This window comes from Globicephala melas, chromosome 13 (genome assembly GCF_963455315.2).
Source record: "Globicephala melas chromosome 13, mGloMel1.2, whole genome shotgun sequence".
NCBI lineage: Eukaryota > Metazoa > Chordata > Mammalia > Artiodactyla > Delphinidae > Globicephala > Globicephala melas.
In genome coordinates this window covers 49,552,664-49,572,514 of record NC_083326.1, presented here as the reverse complement: position 1 = coordinate 49,572,514, position 19,851 = coordinate 49,552,664, and the positions used below count along the sequence as shown (strand labels likewise).

General features: G+C 43.8%; 1 protein-coding gene across 1 annotated transcript in view; it reads right to left on the bottom strand.

Annotated features, from left to right (window-relative positions):
* The window catches only part of NPC1 (NPC intracellular cholesterol transporter 1), a 47,709-nt gene that overhangs the window by 15,161 nt on the left and 12,697 nt on the right, over nt 1-19,851 (bottom strand). Inside the window, exons 4-11 of the mRNA XM_030842645.2 lie at nt 18,442-18,617; nt 12,021-12,188; nt 11,204-11,453; nt 9,370-9,443; nt 8,423-8,793; nt 6,780-7,006; nt 3,942-4,042; nt 1,651-1,753 (exon numbers count right to left, since the gene is read on the bottom strand). Of these exons, the coding sequence (XP_030698505.1) occupies nt 1,651-1,753; nt 3,942-4,042; nt 6,780-7,006; nt 8,423-8,793; nt 9,370-9,443; nt 11,204-11,453; nt 12,021-12,188; nt 18,442-18,617 (1,470 nt within the window). The remainder of the gene's footprint in view (nt 1-1,650; nt 1,754-3,941; nt 4,043-6,779; nt 7,007-8,422; nt 8,794-9,369; nt 9,444-11,203; nt 11,454-12,020; nt 12,189-18,441; nt 18,618-19,851) is intronic.

Genomic DNA, 19,851 nt, shown 5'->3' with positions numbered 1-19,851 from the left:
ACTTGGTGCTTTCACTGCCGTGGCCTGGTTCAAGCCCTGGTTGGGGAACTAAGATCCCGCAAGCTGTGCAGTGTGGCCGAAAAAACAAAATAAAACAAAAAAACTGCAAGGAGATACCACTTCACACCCACTAGGATAGCTAGAATCAAAAAGTCAAATAATAACAAGTGTTGGCGAGGTGTGGAGAATATGAAACCTCCATACACTGGTGGGAATGTAAAATGGTACAGTCACTTTTTTTTTTTGGCTGCGCCGCACAGCACGTGGGATCTTAGTTCCCCAACCTGTGGAAGCAGAGCCTTAACCACTGGACCACCAGGGAAGTCCCATCGGTGCAGTCACTTTGGAAAAAAGTCTGCCAGTTCCTCAGAGTTACCGTATGATCCAGCAATTCTACTCCTAGATATATACCAACCAAGAGAAATGAAAACATGTTCACACAAAAACTTGTATATGAATGTTTGTAGTATTATTCCTAATAGCCAAAAGGTAGAAACAGCTCAAATGTTCATCAACTGATGAATGGATAAACAAAATGTGGTATATCCATAGGATGGGATATTCTTCAGCCATAAAAAGGAACGAAGTCCTGACACAGGCTACAACTTGGATGAACCCTGAAAACATTATTCTAACTGAAAGAAGCCAGACCCAAAAGTCCATGTACATGACTCCATTCCTATGAAAGTCTGGAATAGGAAAATCTAGAGACAGAGAGTAGATTGGTGGCTGGGTAGGGCTGGGTGTTAGGAGGGTGACCAATAAAGGAGATGGGATTTCTTTCTGTGGTAAAGAAAATGTTCTAAAATTGACCATGGTGATGTTTGCACACATCTGTGAATATACTAAAAGCTACTGAACTGTACGCTTTAAATGGGTATATGAATTATATCCCAACAAAGCTGTTCAGAGTCCCTGTCTTCCTCAGTTTTAAATGGGAATTTACATTCCCATTCTCTAGAGGTTATACCACAGCTAACCCGGTTCCCAGGTCATTTGTTTGATATCTTTTCTAGGCATGGATGGCATGCATAGCATATATTTGTCCAAACATGCTGACTGCAGTTTTTTTTTTTTTTTTTTTTGCGGTACTGGGGCCTCTCACTGTTGTGGCCTCTCCCGCTGCGGAGCACAGGCTCCGGACGCGCAGGCTCAGCGGCCATGGCTCACGGGCCCAGCCACTCCGTGGCATGTGGGATCTTCCCAGACCGGGGCACGAACCCGTGTCCCCTGCATCGGCAGGCAGACTCTCAACCACTGCGCCACGAGGGAAGCCCTGACTGCAGTTTTTAGTCACTATCTTGAACCCTTTATTTGTCTATCTTTAATGACGAAATAATATTCTACTGTACTTCTCCCTACTAACATACACTCAGCTTGCTCAGGTTTCGCTGTTAGAAAAGAATGCAAGGAACATTTCTGCATAGATACTTTTGCATTCTTGTTGCAGGGATATGTATTAAAAGAATGTTTATAGGTAAATTTATTAATAGATTTCTTTTTTCAGAGCACCACCAGTACCAAGTGAAAAAAATGGCATAACTTAGATCTACTGTTGGTTAATGTAGTTGAACTAACTGTAAATGCTTTCTGCTACGGTCCACCTTCCCACAGAAAGAACAGCTTGTTTAGACTCTGTGAGCAACTCACTCTCTTTCCCAGGCCTGGGCCTTCTGGAGTTTCTCTGTATCGTTACAGTAATTATTGACAGGAAAGGTAATCACAAGGGCTGTGGCGTTATTGTAGTTTTCATCTAGAAAGGAAAAAGGTGACATCAAAAGCAGATTACAAGCGTGCAGAAAACTAGATCAATACGAGGGGAAAATCACAAGCCAGTTAGGTGCCTGGTTTCTCATGGGGCTGAAGCCTACACACACCTGAGCTCGAGGAACACAACAGGAGATCTGGTGCCTGTGTAGTTCAGCTAGTGAAGAAAAAGGACCCTCGTGTGGAAGTAGGCACAGTTGTCATTCATATCATCATTACTACACGGCACGTGCATGGTGACAATTTCAAACAGAGCGGAAAGGTGTTCAGGGAAAAGCCTCTCTCCTCCCTCAGTCCCCGTCTGTGTCTCAGCTCTCCTCCCCACACCATGGCACTGTGACTCCTTCCAGCCACGGTCCACGTGCATAAGCACAGTCTCCCCTTCCCTCCTTGTTTACACAAGCAGTGACACACTCTTCTGCAAATGCTGCTTTTAAAGGCATATCCTGAGAATGCTCTGTTTTAGTACACAGAGAGTGTCCTTATTCTTTTTTCTGCTGTATGATATTTCCTAGTATAATTTAACCAATCTCCAGTTGATGGCTATCTTTGCAAATCTTTTTGGTATTATATACAGAATTACTACAAAGAATAACCTGATATTTCCAATATGTACAATGTAATTCGTAGAATCAATTCTTATAAGTACAATCACAGAATCAAAAAATATGTGCATTTCTAATTTTGATAGATGCCCCCAACTGCCCTCCAAAGAGGCCTCCTGTTTTTCATTTCTTTCTTCAACAAAATATTTACTGAGACCTACTTTGTGCCAGACATTATCTTAGAGACTATGGATACATCAGTGAGCAAAGGAGATAAAAATCTCGGTCTTCCTGGAGCTTATATTCCAGTAACCATTTATACCTCCACCAACAATGTGGTTTCCCCACATTCATCCACAAAAGATTTTATCAAACACTTAGATCTTTGCTAATCTCTTATGTAAAAGATTGAAGTGAGAGGCATTTCACTAATTTGGAGTGAGGTTCAGCATTTTCCCCATATAACTGAAAGCCACCTGCATTTCTTCCTTTGTTAACACTCATATGGCTTCTGCCCACTTTTCTTTTGGGTGGCTGACCTTCTCTCTTTTCCCCAAGAGCTCTCCACATATTAAGGAAATGCTGTCTGTTATGTACACTAACTTTTTTTTTTCTCCAGTTTGCTGTTTGTTTTTTAAACTTTGTTTGTTCTCTACACAGGAGTTTTAAATTCTCACGCAGTCAAATTCATCAGTGTTTCCTTCTGTGGCTTCTGCATTGTGTGTCCTGCTTAGGAATGCCTTCTCCATTTAAAAATTATTTTAAAAAATTCACCCTGCATTCTCTCCTAGTACTTTAGTAGTTTCACTTCTTATATTGTAGTCTTGGTTCCACTGGAATTTACTCTGGTGGAGGGAATAAGGTAGAGAACAAATTTAATTTTGACGGCTGTGGTTACCCAGCTGGTGACACCATCTTTTCCCCACTGATTACAAACCACACGGTGTTACATAAGGCAGAGTAAAATTTACAGCTCACAACTTCTCCCTTCCCACTGGATGAGGAGAACATCTGGCTTCTTCTTTAGGCTGGAGAAAAACTGTTAGGCTGCCTGTAATGAGGCTTCAGATGCCAAAGCTGTCACATGATTCACTACCCCATCACACCTAATAGAATCTGCTCCAAGGTGCTGCAGGAACCAGCAAAGAGCAAACCAACCGCCTCTCCCACTATAAAAGTGTTTGAGTTCTTAGCCAACTGGTTTAGAAGGAAAAAAATCTATCCACTTTGTTTCTTTTCCCCCATCTCACATATTATCTCTCCCCCATTACAGATGTTCTTAACCAGAGGGCTACAGACTCCACAGGGGCTCTCTCAACGAGTTTCAAGGGTTCCATGAACTCCCTGAAACTGAGCAACGTATTACGTGGATGTACACAATGGCATTACTCTGGGAAAACGTCCTTAGCTGTCGACAGCTTTCCCAAGAGTAACCTAAAAATGGCTAACACCACTTCCTTCAAATGCACAATAAAACCCAAAGCCGAAGGAGATACTATATTTGGGACCCAATATACTGGGTAAATGATAAGAGTGCTCGATTGATGAAATCTTCGTAATTACCACTTGACTGTTAATGACAGAACCAAGACTCCTTTATCTAGCAGGAAGAGTAGAAGCTTCTCTCACCATCGTAGCCTCCTAACACAAGCCACGGGAACACTGGTCCACCAAAGGTCCCCAGGCAAGGATCGTGGAGCAAACTGGTGTCATTCAGGGAGGCGGGAGCCCTGCCAAGAATGCAGAAAACACCATCCAATTAGAACAACCTTAAGATGCCACAGAGACCGAAACGTTTACGCAGCAGTCATGAGGCGGATTAGGAATGTGGGCCTGAGGTTGGTTCCTTGGATGAATAATAACAGTTCAGTAGTTGCTTGTGAGCTCAGCATCACTGAGAGGCAGGCACATACAGTGCAATGTGGTTGATGTCACCTGGTGCACAGGAGGGGGCTGCTAATACGTGGGGAAAACCGCCACCATGAAGAAAAGAGCTGTACAGGCCAGGTCTCTAAGGCTGAGGGGGGATTCACCTGGGAGGGAAGAAGTGAGGGCTTCCACACACCACACTGGGGGGAAGAGAAGAAAGAGCGTGAGGACAGGTACAGGAAAGGATAGAGTGGACGGCGGCCTGAGGGACCACAGGAAGTCCTGGGTCTAGAGCATGGGGTACCCATGAAGGGGGGCCTCCCAGGCAGGGGGTGGGGCTAGGAAGGAAGGGGGAAGCAGTGGAAAAAAGGGGTAGGCGCCATGCTAAGCAGTTTGGATTTTTATCCTGTAGACACTAGGGAACGATCAGATTTGGGGAAAAGGGAGGTCATGAGCTGTTTGACAAAGATAACTCGGGTGGCAAAGCGGAAGGAGGTCTGGAAGTAGGAAAGAAAGAAGCAGGGAGACCAGGCCAGGGACGCCAGCAGTGCAGGAGAGACAGACAACCGGTGACAGGGAACCAGCATTTCAGCACAGAAGTCAGGCGGACGCTGGGCACACGTGAAGGTCCTCGTATATAATGTGAACCACCGCCCTTCAGCGCCGAGGGACAAGGGACGGGCTCAGGTCCTGGGATCAGGTCACTGCTGGGGGCGAACGGCAGGGCTGCAGGGCTGCATAGAAGCTGAGCCCTGTCAACCCACACATGTGGGGCTCTGCTGCCACACTGCGGGCTTGAGGGCTCATGCTGAGGTTAAAACCCATACAAGCTACGTGAGGAAGAGTCCAGGCAGCCCGTAAGGGTAGGCGTTGATGCCATCATGTGATGCGGGGGAAGCAGGAGGTCTGTGCTTGGTTCTGGGCTAGCCGGGCTCCTGCAGGGCCTGGGTGCCCCCAGGCGGAACAGCCCAGGGAAAGGTGGAGGGTGAGGAGGGAGTTGAGAGCTGGGGACGCACAAGTGGAACCACAGACAACACACACCTCTGCCGCGCAGGAGAGGAGGTGCTCACGGTGGTGTTTCCACACCTGTGTGAACCACGCTCCCCTCAGGCAAAACACCCATCTCATGTGTCTCCCCTGTGGCCAAAATTCTGTTGATATTTTATTTTGTAAAACAAACAGAGAGAAAATAACTTTTTTCTTTAAACATTAAAGTTAAATAATACTGAACCTTTCTTTCCAATTGCCAGTGGCCACCCTGTACCACCTGTCCTTCGGAGAACACTGCTTCGGGTACACGGGCTACACTTATTGTTTCACGGGCTTGTGTTTATAGATGTGACATCCTGAAGAGAGTAAACACAGCCCAACCATCTAGAGTCAGTCATATTCCAGTAACAAAAAGAGACGGAACCTAAGGTCACCAAACCAGGCCAGAAGCTAGAGCAGTTGGCTGTCAAGATATGGTTAACTGAGCAGCACGTTCACAGGTGACAAGGAATAATTTCTCTGCTTCCATAATGAAGAAACAGCCAGGGCTTCCCTGGTGGCGCAGTGGTTGAGAGTCCGCCTGCCGATGCAGGGGACACGGGTTCATGCCCCGGTCCGGGAGGATCCCACATGCTGCGGAGCGGCTGGGCCCGTGAGCCATGGCCTCTGAGCCTGCGCGTCTGGAGCCTGTGCTCCGCAACGGGAGAGGCCACAGCGGTGAGAGGCCCGCATACCGCAAAAAAATAAAAAAGAAACAGCCACAGTGGTGGTCTGATTGGCTGAACAACTGTCTCTGGGCCAGATCAGGCCAAGGTACATGGATGGCATCCAGAGACGGCAGACGCAAGCCACAAGCCGCTCCTCCTGCCGCGGGACAGGCCTAAGGATCACCTCACAGGTCACCAAGCACGGCTCCTGTGTCTCATTCAAGCCATACACGCACCCTGCCCAGCCAGTCGAGCCTCCGAGGCGAAGCAGCTTCAGTGCCCTCCGGTCTAACTGCCTCTACTCCAGCCCCCCCTCCTCGAGGGGGTGCTGCACATTTTAGAAACTCAGTATCATGGAATAAATTTATGCTTGAAAGACAAGAAAAAGCATGACAGGCTTCTATTTTTGCACTATTTAACCAGCTCAGGAATGCCTGGGGCGGTGCAACTATGTGTTATCAATCCAGGCGGGAGTCAGGGGCTGAGCGGTACCTGCCGTTCCTCAATGACACACCACGAATGCCTCGCCCCAGGGCCTTTGCACCTGCTGCCCGTCTACACGGAACACTCCCCCCAGCCCCCCACCCCAACTCTCCCAGGCCTCCGTCTTCCCTTCTGCTGACCAGGTCTCCGCTGCACCGAGAGCGGCATGCCCTCTGCACTCCCTGCCCTCGCCCAGCTTCCTTTCCCTATTGCATCGCCTCGACCTGGCACCGTCTCAACCCGGCGTCAGGGCCAGCGGCTACTGTTCACCCTCTGCCTCCCTTCATTAGAAGGAAGGCTTTGCCGGGAGGATCCCGCTGTTTATCCCTGCTGGGGCTCCAGTACCTTCAACGGCGTGTGGCCACAGCAGGGGCTCCAATGTTGGAGGAATGAAGGAAGGACTGTCCCCGCCACTTACCGAACGCAGTACAGGAAGTGTGTGTGGTAATCCGCGTACACAAAGAAGTAGTCTCCTACTTTGTGGTCCAGCACGGAATGGCTGTTCTGGAAGTAATTTAACACGCTCATGATGGTGCAGTGCTTGTTATACGGTGAGAGGGGGGCCAAGCAGATGTCCTGGAGTGTCACAGTCTCATTGTTGTAAGATGCAGTAATGTTCTCGATGGCTGTTTGTAAGTCAAGAACCTGAAGGATGATTTTTAAAATAAACAAACCCAGAAATGTATCAGTTTTCCCTCAGAGGCTGACTAACCGTTATCGCCTGGAGGAGTCAGAAGGTAAAGAGGGTTTGGCGAAAATCCTTCCTGAGACAGGAAAGGCTGAGACACATGACGGTTAAAAAAAAAAAAAAAAATTTTTTTTTTTTTTTTTAAACATATTTTTGGTGACTTCCCTGGCGGTCCAGTGGATAAGACTTCACCTTCCAATGCAGGGGGTGAGGGTTCAATCCCTGGTTGGGGAGCTAAGATCCCACATGCCTCACAGTCAAAAAACCAAAACATAAAACAGAAGCAATACTGTAACAAATTCAATAAAGACTTTAAAAATGGTCCACGTCAAAAAAAAAAATCTTAAAAAGAAAACAAACATATTTTTGCTGAGGAACAGCAAACTGGGATGGAGACCCCACCTACAGGCACCCAGAGAGAGGAGGGGGCACCACGACAGGTCAGATCCCAGCGCAGGACACACGAACATCTGCCCTCCCACCCTTCTCCACAGGGACCCACGAGGCCACAGAGGGCAGCCTGGGGTCATCTGCCTGATCTTCCTGACACTCCCTCCCCTCACCAACAAATACTATGGTTATTTATGTATATTCTCGTACTTTCTAATAGAGAATATATTCCAGGAGGTAAATGACAACATTTGCACCTTTTGCAACAAGCTAGGAAAAAGCAACAGACAGTCATTGGGTGGAAGAAAGATCCTACTAAAGTCTTGAGAATATTTTGATGTTTTTTCAAGCCATCAAGACTTTCTGTAGGGCAACAGCGATGTTTAAAGGAAAAACTGTGCAACCGTTCATTAAAAAATAAGTGGATGCAGTTTAGTTACAGATAAGTGTGATAAGGGAGAACGGGCAGGTTTAAAAGCCTTTGTAAGAGCACGGGATGGATCTCGTTCCAAATGCACCTCCCACCAAATGCAGGCAGGGAGCCCACATTCAGGCAACACTAAGTTCATTCCTGCAGGCGGATCAGCAGTGATCCAGCAGCTCCTTCCTAGGTCCCCAGGACAGTGTAAGAGGCTTTATCCCTTTGGGTCCTGGTGTATTACTTTTTAATTATCACGGGAAAAAAATCCATAAGTTCCTAGGTGAATTATAAATACATTCTGTTTCAAAAGAGAAATGCTCATCTCAATTTCAAGCAAGACCATCTGTATGAAATAAATACCAAAGCGGTCTACAGTAAATTTTTCATTGAATTCAACAGCTATCACTTTTTTGAAAAGTAAGTGAAAAGCGCCTTTACCTTTATCATTAAGGTTCACAAGATAAACCACCACACTCAGCCCCAAACCCACATCAAGTAAACTGGTCAAAAGCTGACAAAGTGCCGCGTCCCCCGGAATTGATTTCTGCAAAGAGCAGATTACCTGGTGCAAGATGTCTATGGCAAGTGGAGGCCCAAAGGGCACGTCGGCTCCAGAGGGGTAGGGATGGTACATGTGCGGCTGGGTGAGGGGGGCTTGGATGATGAGCTGCTCGGTGCGGAAGAAAGGTCCGAAGTGTGTGTCGAAGTACTCCTTCTCCCGGCGCGCCTGGCTGCCGGGCGCAGACCAGAGGTCCACCGGGTCTGTCGTGACCTGCACAAACACCAGGCCCGAAGAACAGGCGGCGATGAAGGCCACGGAGAAGAAAACGATGCAGCCGGGGTGTTGGACGCAGAACAAGCCCCACCGTGTGAAGAGCCGCTGTAGACGGGCTTCGAAGGCGGCACCCAGAGAGTCACAGCAGGACGGCCCCCCTGGAAGAGCGGGATAGGAAGAGAGGGTGGAGGTTAAGAGCCAAGCCATTCCTGAAAGTCGGAACGGGGAGAGCATCAGTTATCACTGCACATAACGGGACTAGCGCCCACAAAGGACACACCGGGACAGGCACAGGACGATCCCCTGCCCGCCCCCCACCAGCTACTTGTCTGCTCTGGAAGCGGCCCTGCTCACCTGCCCACACCTATCCCCACCCCTAGAGGAACGGTGCTCACACACAAGCCTCGGAAAAGCAAAGTGCTCTCAGTACTCTGTCCAGAGCAGTTCCCTCCAACCTTTCCTGCTACCCCGGCTCTCAGCCCGCCACGCTGGCGCCTCCACAGCTCTCATCCCAGGCCAGGATCATTCTACTGCTATTATTAACTGTGTGGTTCTGATCTGCCACCCTGACCAGGTTGTTAGTGCCACAAAGGCAAGGACCCTGTCTCCATCACAGCCATGTCCTTGGCACGAGCTCAGGGTCTCTCCTGGAACAGGCATATAAATGTTGAGGAAATGAACACTCTCGTGCCAAAATGGTCCCAACCCTTTTAGTTAAGTACCAACGTGCCTACCTTTGTCACTGGCATTTACAGAGAAAGCAATATTGCCATCAATGGGGGTGTACTCGGAGACAAAATACCGTTTTCTGGAAAATAAAAGCATGCAAGTCGTGTTCGTGGACCTCGGCACAGTGAGGCTGTTCTTCTGACATTCCCACACGAGCTTTCCCATTGAAAGCTCACTTCCTCATCCTGTTTGCTTCCTTCCTAATTGGTGCCTGCCTTCCCTTAAGTTCTCTTGCTCTGGGTCTCTCTGCTCATCAGTCTCAGGGGAGAATTTATGAGGGTATTAAAAAAAAATTAATAAAGGATAATTTCACCTTGTAGCCCTCATTTACATTTAAAAGTTTTAGGTTCTTTAAAAACACAGTAAACACTATATTGCAGGAGCAATGAGCACATCTAGTGCCTAGATCTTGGTTTCTAAACACCACTCTCCAATGAAAGGAACCAGGACTCCTTGCAGAAGAGGATGCTTCTAGGGCTGGAGCAGGGAAAATAAGAGAACATCTTGTGATTCCAGAAAATAAGAACAAGCTTGAGAATTGGGGGTGGGGGTGGGGCATGCTTAAAAAAGCATAGGAGCCACCAGAAGATGCTCCCAGTGGTTGAAACTGGGAAAATTTGAGCAATAAGATAAATGATGATACTGAACAGAGACCACAGAATTTTTTTTAAAAGTCCACGATGTAAACGTAACTGAATAAATAAATAAGTAGAGGAGAAAGGATAACTCTGTACAGAGTAAGCCCAGTTAGTAAATGGAGAAGGAACGAGGGAAATACAAAGGCACCAGCAAGCAAACACCACAGGAAATAAGTGTCGAAGACAAGATCCACGGATGGATGCTAAAATCAGTGGGCGACAGTTTGAGGAGAAACAAGGTATTAACATAGTCTCAACATACCTCCTCTAAGATATTTATCAACTCCAAAGGGAGAAATAGTAACTTCACCATTACTGTAGTAGAAAAACCCAGCAGACACCTTCTTAACGATCGAGGCTAACCTCACCAGTGATGAGACATACTGACATCATAAGCCCTTGATATGATACACTGAGAAAGACACGTCACTTCTGTGATATTGTCAAAAACACCTAACCTCAACCTAATCACAAGAAAATATCAGATAAAGCCAAACGGGGGCACATTTTACAAAATAACTGACCAGCACTCATCAAAAGTGTCAAGGCCATAAGAGAAAAGGAAAGATGAGAAACTGTCACAGATTGGAGGAGATGAATAAAACAAAAAGTGAACGTGACATGGGGTCCTGAAACAGAAAAAGGGTGTTAGAGAAAAAACTGGTGAAACTTGAAAAAAGACTGTGGTTTAGCCAACAACAGTATACCAATGTTATTTTCATGGTTTTGATTAAATTATATTCCATGGGTGATGTGCGTTGTAACACTAGAGGAAGCCGGTACAGGATATAAATAAACTCTACTATTTTTGTACCCTTTTGGTGAGTCTAAAATTATTTCAGAATAAAAAGTTAAAAAAAAATGTGCTGTCCTAAGTCAAGACGCAGATGTCTAAAAGGATACAGTATCACATCTGAAAGGATTTGAATCAGATTTGGCTCCTGAGACTCTGTGTTAAAGAACGGCTGCTTTAAATCACATGCCATTTTGAATAAATCAATGAAACTGACTTCCAATGTTTCTACGGCTAAATAGGCTTTTGATTATTGACTAGTTGCAGGGCACAAGCAATTCATGGAACGCTATTCATGCAGATATTCGTTTCCTATTCTAATGAACCAAAGTCTACCGAGCGAAAGCTAGAAGTGCCACTTGGGTAATTTTGCTCTTCTTGTCCTGGAGGAAAAACAAAACGGATTACCTGTAGCACCACACGGCAAAGAATGCACCAAAGAACACGAGCAGGAATGCCATGTAGGTGCTCCACATGATGACATACATGGCGTCCAGACCCAGGATTCTCCAGGGAACAGGAGGGGCGGGGGGCTGGGGCTTGGGCCCACAGACGATCGAGCAGTCCTGGCAGCTGCAGGGCCCCGTGACCTCATCCACGGACTCGTCACAGCCCTTGGTGGCATTGTTCATGGGTTCCATCTCATGGGCTGGAAGATCTGTGGGAAGGATTGTGTTGAGTGAGAATCTCCATTACAAAAAAAGCAAACACTACAAGGCTTGTGTTAAATTATATTTAAACCCAATGATAAGCACACTGAGAGTAACACAAATGGAAGAATAAAAAGGACTGGAGGTTTCTGGGTGATCAAGTTATGTTTTGCTGCTTAGTCCTGTAAAATTTTAAGTTAACCTCAATAACTCTGGGCATAGGGTTTGTCACCGAGATCCAAGTCCACAACATTCCACGGTAAACCTCCAATCAAGTTTTATCTCCACGGAGGAGCTAGTCTAATGCTCTGGCAGAGCTTTTGAAAAAACTTTTTTTAATAAACAGCTTATTCGTTCAATTCTGTAGCAACACCTGAAGGCAATTCTTCTATCTCCACTCCCATGCCCAGCCCCTAACCAGCCAGGGGCAGGATAAATGCTCTAGTTACCTCTCTCGCTGGAGGAAACTCTAGGACCTAGTGATCTGAATTTATCTTCCTACTGCAGGTTAAGGTTCCTGGGCTTTAAAAAAATCCTAAGTACAATACACCAAACGTGGAGGTCTTCATCCCCACCTGAAAAGATGGGCGTGATGGTGAAAGGCGCCTGGCCGTTGTCCTTGTTGAACATGTACTCAATCCAGTTGGTGGCGTTGCAGGCTTCGGCCTCCTTCCCGCACAGCAGCCCCAGGGCTTTCTCGTTACTCGAGGGGGCCTCCACGTCCCTGCAGGCATTGTACATGGCTGGCAGGGGAGGAAGGGAAAAGGCTGAAGCCGAGCTGCTTTAATTCACCAGATGAGATCTTACCGGAGGCCTCTCACGTGTGACCTTGGAAATCCAGACACACTGCAAGCAGGAGCCTCGGGCTGGGACTCGGGACAGTAAACACTAAGGGCGGGAACAGAGGTCACCTCTGAAACCAGCTTGTCACCCTACAAGTAACATCAGGCCAGATTCCAAGCAACTTAAAAGTCAAAGACAGGAAAGGCTTACGTCATCCCAGTATCACCCCCAGTGCATGCAACAGCATACTGAAGGCCGAGCAAGGAGAAGCTAAGGACCTCAGTGTCTCTTCAGCCAGCAAAGCTGGTTCCAGGAAACTCTACAGCTGGAGAACGACGGCACTTCCAGGGTAAAAATTGGTTTCAGGACAGACTTCACATGTGAATGACCCCAATACCACTCTCTTTTTGGGTTTTATTTTAGTATGCATAAAGACAACACACGAAATAAGAATGTCAATGACATGTTGCCAATAAGGAAGCAGTGGTAATGGGTCCTATCTTAATATTCAATTACCAGTCCCTGCTTGTTAGAAACTTCCCAGGACCTTCTTCCCCCAAACTTTAAGGAGATACTTATAAATTCATTGTGTTTTATCCTCACTCTTGAAAGACAATTTAGCTAGAGCGATAGTAGCTTCTTTAGAACTATGATAATTCCATTGCCCTCAGGCCTCTATCATTGCTGGTTAGAAAATCTCCAATTGTCATTCTTTTGAAGTGATTTCTATCTTTTCTCTACTTGCTTTGAAGTGATTTCTATCTTTTCTCTACCTGATATTTGTCTTTGGAATTTTATAGTTTTCATGAGCTATATTTAGGTATGGATTCCTTTTTTAAATAGCTTTATTGAGATAATTCACATACCATACAATTCACCAATCTAAAGTTAAAATCTAATGGCTTTCAGCATATTCATAGATATGTGCAATCACCACCACAGCCAATTTTAAAACACTTTCATCACCTTAAAAAAAGAAACCTGGTATCTTTAACTAATGCTCCCTATCTCCCCATCCCCTCAAGCCCTAAGCAACAATTCATCTACTTTTGTCTCTATAGATTTGCCTATTTTGGACATTGCATATAAATGTAATCATATAATATATAGTCTTTTGACTGGCTTCTACCACTTAGCATGATGTTTTCAAGGTCCATCCATGTTGCAGCATGGATCCATATTTCATTCCTTTTTATGGTCAAATAATATTGCATCGTATGGATGTACCACATTTTGTTTATCTATGTGTCAGTTGATGGATATCTTCGTTGTTTCCACCTATTACGAACATATGTTTTCATTTCTCTTGTGAGTGGAACTGCTGGGTCATATGGTAACTCTATGTTTGTTTCAGGAACTGCCAGACTGTTTTCCAAAGTGACTGCACCATTTTACATCCCCACCAGAGTGTATGAAGGTTCTAATTTCTCTACATCCCCGCCAACATTTGTTATCTTTTTGATTCTAGCCACCCTAGTGGGTGTGAAGCGGTACCTCATTGTGGTTTTGATTGGCATGTCCTTGATGACTAATGATCTCAAGCATCTTTTCATGAGCTTATCGACCATTTGTATAACATATTGGAGAAATGTTTACTCAGATCGTTTGCCCATTTTTAAATTGGGTTATCTACTTATTGAGTTCTCAGAAGTCTTTGTATATTCTAGATACAAATCCTTTATTAAATACATGATTTGCAAATATTGTTTTCGCCTCTTTTTGATGGTGTTCTTCGAAGCACAAGTTTTTTGTTTATTTATTTATTTTTTTTGCGGTACGCGGGCCCCTCACTGTTGTGGCCTCTCCCGTTGCGGAGCACAGGCTCCGGATGCGCAGGCTCAGCAGCCATGGCTCACGGGCCCAGCCGCTCCGCGGTATGTGGGATCCTCCCGGACTGGGGCACGAACCCGTGTCCCCTGCATTGGCAGGCGGACTCTCAACCACTGCGCCACCAGGGAAGCCCAAGTTTTTTATTTTGATGAAGTCCAAGATATCTATTTCTTCCTTTTGTTTGCTCATGTTTTTGCTGTCATATCTAAGAATTCATTGCCAAATCTGAGGTCATGAAGATTTATCTTGATGTTTTGTTTTTTTTTTAATTTTTAATCCTGATGTTTTCTTCTAAGAGCTTTCTAGTTTTAGCTCTTACATTTAGGTCTTTGATCCATTTTAAGTTTTTAAATGCAATTTTTAAAGGTCACACTCCATTTAAAGTTACTGCAAAATACTGGCTATATTCCTCATGTTGTACAGTACATCTTTGAGTCTATCTTATTCCCAATATTTTGTACCTCCCACTCCCCCAGGTTTATATGCTGCCCCCCCTCGCCACTGGTAACCACATTTGTGCTCTATATCTGAGTCTCCTTCTTTTTTGTTATATTCACTAGTTTGTTGTATTTTTTAGATCCCACGTATATAAGTGAGATCATACAGTATTTAATTTTGTCTGTCTGACTTATTTCACTTAGCATAATGCGTCCATCCATGTTGCTGCAAACATTTTAAGTTAATTTTTGTATATGGTGTGAGGTAAGGGTACAACTTTGTTCTTTTGCATGTGGCTATCCAGTTGTCAAAGACCACTTGTTGCAGACTATTCTTTCCCCCATTGAATGGTCTTGACACCCTTGTCAAAAATCAGATGACCATAGATGTATGGGATTATTGTCAATTCTGTCTCATTTCTTTGTATGCCTACCCTTATACCAGTACCATACCATCTTGATTTCCACTGGTTGCTTAGTAAATTTTGAAACTGGGAAGTGTGATTCCTCCTATTTTGTTCTTCTTTTTTAGGATTGTTTTGGCTATTCTGGGTCCCCTGTAATTTCACGTGAATTTAAAAATCAGCCTGTCCATTTCTACAAAGAAGTCAGTTGGGATTCTGATAGGGATTGCACTCGCTCTGTAGATCAATTTGGGGAGTACTGCCATCTTATAACAATATTAAGTCTTTGATCCATGAACACAAGATGCCTTTCCATTTATAAAGATCCTCTTTAATTTCTTTTAATAATGTTCTTTAGCTTTTAGAATATGTTTCACACTTTTTTTGTTACATTTATTCCTAAGTATTTTATTCTTTTTTTTTTTTGCGGTACGCAGGCCTCTCACTGTTGTGGCCTCTCCCGTTGCGGAGCACAGGCTCCAGACGCACAGGCTCAGCGGCCATGGCTCACGGGCCCAGCCGCTCCGCGGCACGTGAGATCCTCCCGGACCGGGGTACGAACCCATGTCCCCTGCATCGGCAGGCGGACTCTCAACCACTGCGCCACCAGGGAAGTCCATTTTATTCTTTTTGATACTACTGTAAATGGAATTTTTTTTTAAATTTCACTTTCAGATTGTCCATTCCAAGTGAATAGAAATACAACTGATTTATATATATATTCTCTCTTTTCTTTTTTTGGCCACGCCATGTAGTATGTGGGATCTTAGTTCTGCGACCAGGGATGAAACCCACACCCCTTGCAGTATAAACAAGGACTCTTAACCACTGGACTGCCAGGTAAGCCCCTATTCTATTTCTTCTTAATTTATCTGGTTTGAGGATTCATTTTCTTTTCATAAGCCTGAAGATTCATCTCTCATCCATTTTGGAAAATCCCCAGCCATTATCCTTTTACTTACTGTCTCTCCCCAGCTCTCTTACCCCCATATGTCACTTTTAATGATTTCCAGAACTTTATATCTCTATGCTGTTTTCTGAGTAATTCCCTCATATCTTCCAGCTAACCATTTGGTTTTCAGGTTTTAATTTATCAAATATTTCAAGGATACGGAAAATATGCAGAATATGATTCTCATGTACTTGCCACCCACCTCTACCGATCTTACTATTTTACAACATTTGCCTCAACATTAACAAAAACACATTATACATATAGCTGAAGCTCCCTCACTATCCCTTCCTATGGGCATCCACCCTTCCCCAAGGTAATCACAATCCTGAGTTTGATGTTTATTTTTCCCATGCACGTTTGTGTACTTTTACGATATATTGTATCCATAAATATGTAGTACTGTTTAGTATAAACATACTACATATGTTCTGTTACTTTCAGTATTTTTAAGTGTCATTCACGTGACTGACACAATCCCAATTCATCCATTTTAACATAACAGACTATGACTGTGCTCCAGTATACTGATCTGTTCTCCTCTTAATTAGCCCTTAGTGTCTGCTATTCATGTATCTTCTTTGGTAAGGTGTCTGTTCAGGTCTCTTGCCCACTTTTCAATCAGGTCGTTCACTTCCTTATTGTTGAGTTTTAAGAATTCTTCATATATTTTGGGTAACAGTCCTTTAGGAGATTATGTCTTTTGTAAATATTTTCTCCCTGTCTGTGCTTGTCTTTCATTCTCTTGATGTCTCCAATTTTTCATGATCACAGAAATGCTACAATGAACGTTTTTATATGGTTCTCCCTCCTTACATGCATTAAGAGTTTCTCTAAGGTAGGCACCTCTAAGTGGAATTTCTGCGGTGAGGGTTTATTTATCTTCAAGTTTACCAGGTATTGCAAAACTATTTTTCAAATGGTTTTCAAACACTCACACCAAGTTACAGTTACCAGTGGAGTAGTATATTAGCATTCCTCTGCCTCTACCTCCTCACCAATATTTCGAGTTGACCAATTTTTAAATCTGTGCCAATCTGATACATGAAATGGTAGCTCACTGTTTTAATCTGCATTTCACTGACTGCTACAGATGCTAATTATCTGTATTTATAAATCCTTTCACTTCTGGTGTCTGCTTTTCCTCTCTTGTCTAGAATCCTTTCTTACCTTAAAGTTATAAAGACATTCTATATTTACTTCTAAAAATTTCCAAGATTAGGATTTTTACTTTGTTAATCAAAAATAAAAATTAGATGAATAATTAATTTCTCACTCCATTTATCAACTAGCCCACTCTTTCCCTTAATGATTTGTAACAACACACCGGTATCAACTGTCCACATGGATGGTTCTGTTTCTACACAGAATGATCTCTCTTCATCCTGTCAGGCTGTCTTTTACGTCACATCTTTTGGTAGATTTATTCCTAGGTACCCTACTTTTTGTTGCTTTTGTGAATGGGATCTTTTCTCTAGTAAGTTTTTTAGTTACGTTTTTAACTGATCATTATAATTAAATTTATATGTTGCTCTTATAGTCAACAACTTTGATGAATTATTTTCTTATTTTATTTATTGTTTTTGGGCACATTCTTTATTCAGCTGCATCTAATCTTTTAATCTACTTAAATGACGATTCCTTTTTTTTTTTTAATTTTTGGCTGCATTGGGTCATCGTTGCAGCATACGGGCTTTTCTCTAGTTGTGGTGAGCGGGGACTACTCTTTGTTGCGGTGTGCGGGCTTCTCATTGTGGTGACTTCTCTTGTTGTGGAGCGTGGACTCTAGGCATGCAGGCTTCAGTAGTTGTGGCACGTGGGCTCAGTAGTTGTGGCTCTCAGGCTCTAGAGGGCAGGCTCAGTAGTTGTGGTGCATGGGCTTAGTTGCTCCGCGGCATGTGGGATCTTCCCAGACCAGGGCTCGAACCTGTGTCCCCTGCATTGGCAGGCAGATTCTTAACCACTGCCTGCCTGTTATATATCTTAACCACTGTGCCACCAGGGAAGCCCTATAGTTCTATTCCTAATCTGTTCATTCTTTTTTTTTAGTGTCCTATTCTTATAGAATTCTTTCATTTCAGTCATTTTCAACAAACATGACATGGTCTTTTTCAGATTGTTCTATGATTTCTAGTTGCTGGGGTACCCTTTCTCCTATTTGTTACACCTGCTTACTTTCTCTTCTCGTGATCTGTTTCTTCAAGGTCAAAAATCTCTCCTCTGCCAACTAGTTCTACCTTCCACCCCATCTCCTCAGTCTTGCAATAATTCATGAAGTTATGCTTTTCATGTCCACTAGAACCAAAGTTCCAATGGTTTCTAAAATGTACAGAAATAAGCTTGCACATACTAAAAATTTCCATGTGGGAACTTATACTTAGGAAGGAGTTAAAGCAAATACTTTAAGGAGATTGTATAAAAGGTTGTAGCTCAAGTCCCAGGATACAAGCAAAGCAACAACTCACATTTCAAGGCCAATGGAACTAAAAACTGTCATTTTCACAGAGTTGACAGGACAACAAAAAGGGACAATTTGATCCACTGTCCTGATACCAAATATAAAAGAGGAATAATTTAAAAGTTTACTTACCATTGGCAAAACTCTCTCCAACATAGTATTGTAATTCTTTTACGTTTGTTTTTGTCTGGTTTGTAACAGGATCAACATAATCTTCCACTGCTGTAACGTTCAGAAACTGACTTTGTCGAGGGCTACATGTCAGCTCACAAAACAGGTTCATTAGGTTATAAAAACAGGATGGACATCTAAAAGGAAAAATAAACTGCTCTATGATTTCACGGATAATAGGGCCAGCAAAAAGATGATTTAAAATAGACAAAGAATGTTTAAAATTTATTGTAAAATGGCAAATGGATTACCATGAGGACATATTAAACCCAGCAATTCCAAACCTAAAACCTCATGTTAAAATAAAGACACCTCTTTAGAAACTGCCCTAATTACTACATTTGTGCTGCCCAGATGTAATTTCAAAAAGAGACAAATGCTCTCTGATTCTGCACTTTATAATTCAGACATGTTTTCTCTGTCTTGAAGTTAGAAGGACTTAGAAGCATCATGGTGACAATTCTGATTGAGAAGAAAAAGGGAAAAAATGAGATTTACACATTAGTTTTCATCTTAAAACCTACTGAAGGGCTCTCTTCCGATCCCCAGATAATCCTAGGCTCTCTCTAAACACAAGAGGATTTCCCTGTGACATGAGAAGATAAAGAGAACAGCAGTGGTGTCCTCTGGCTGCATGCATTTCAGAAGCACCTGGGTTTTCTTAAGAACCACAACTGTCTGCTGTCTTCCAGGTTCAAAGTTTAAGCTTCTAATGTTGACCAGTTATGTGGCAGAAGACCTCTCTCTCCTCTTTGGTTCGCCGTTATCTGTAAAAGCTATTGCTTCATCAGACTTGCATTCTTGCAACAAAACCAGTCAGGATTGTTCTCTATTCTGAACCCATCCAGACGACCACATGTGACACAGAACAAGGAAGCTGTGGTCCCAGCCTTCAAAGCCTCTGGTCTAGTGAAGGAGCAGACACCCACACTGACTTGCTTTCAGGAGTTCCGTGCTTTACTGTGACAAACAGGAACGACAATTACACCATTCAAACAGAATTCGCTCTTGCGGTGCACAGTTTTCTACTACTTTCCATAAATTACAAACCTCTTTCTATGTTACTCCATTTAATCTGTACAATCATCAGTTTGGACAGCTGCATAGTATTCCATATTAGCAACTCACTGTTTGCTATTATAAATAAAGCTTTGCTACCTCTGACAACACGGGGAAAACTTGGTTATCTTTTGATGTTTACGCCCATAATACCTCACGTAGAGCAGGTGCTAGATAAATATATTTTGGCTAACTGACAGCTCCAATCTGGCTACAGCAACATCGACTAGGCTTCCTTCCACAAGATAAGCTGGTCTGATTAGAGTCTCAACTTTCTGATCTATTATATTGTTTGTTGTCCTAGGGAACAAT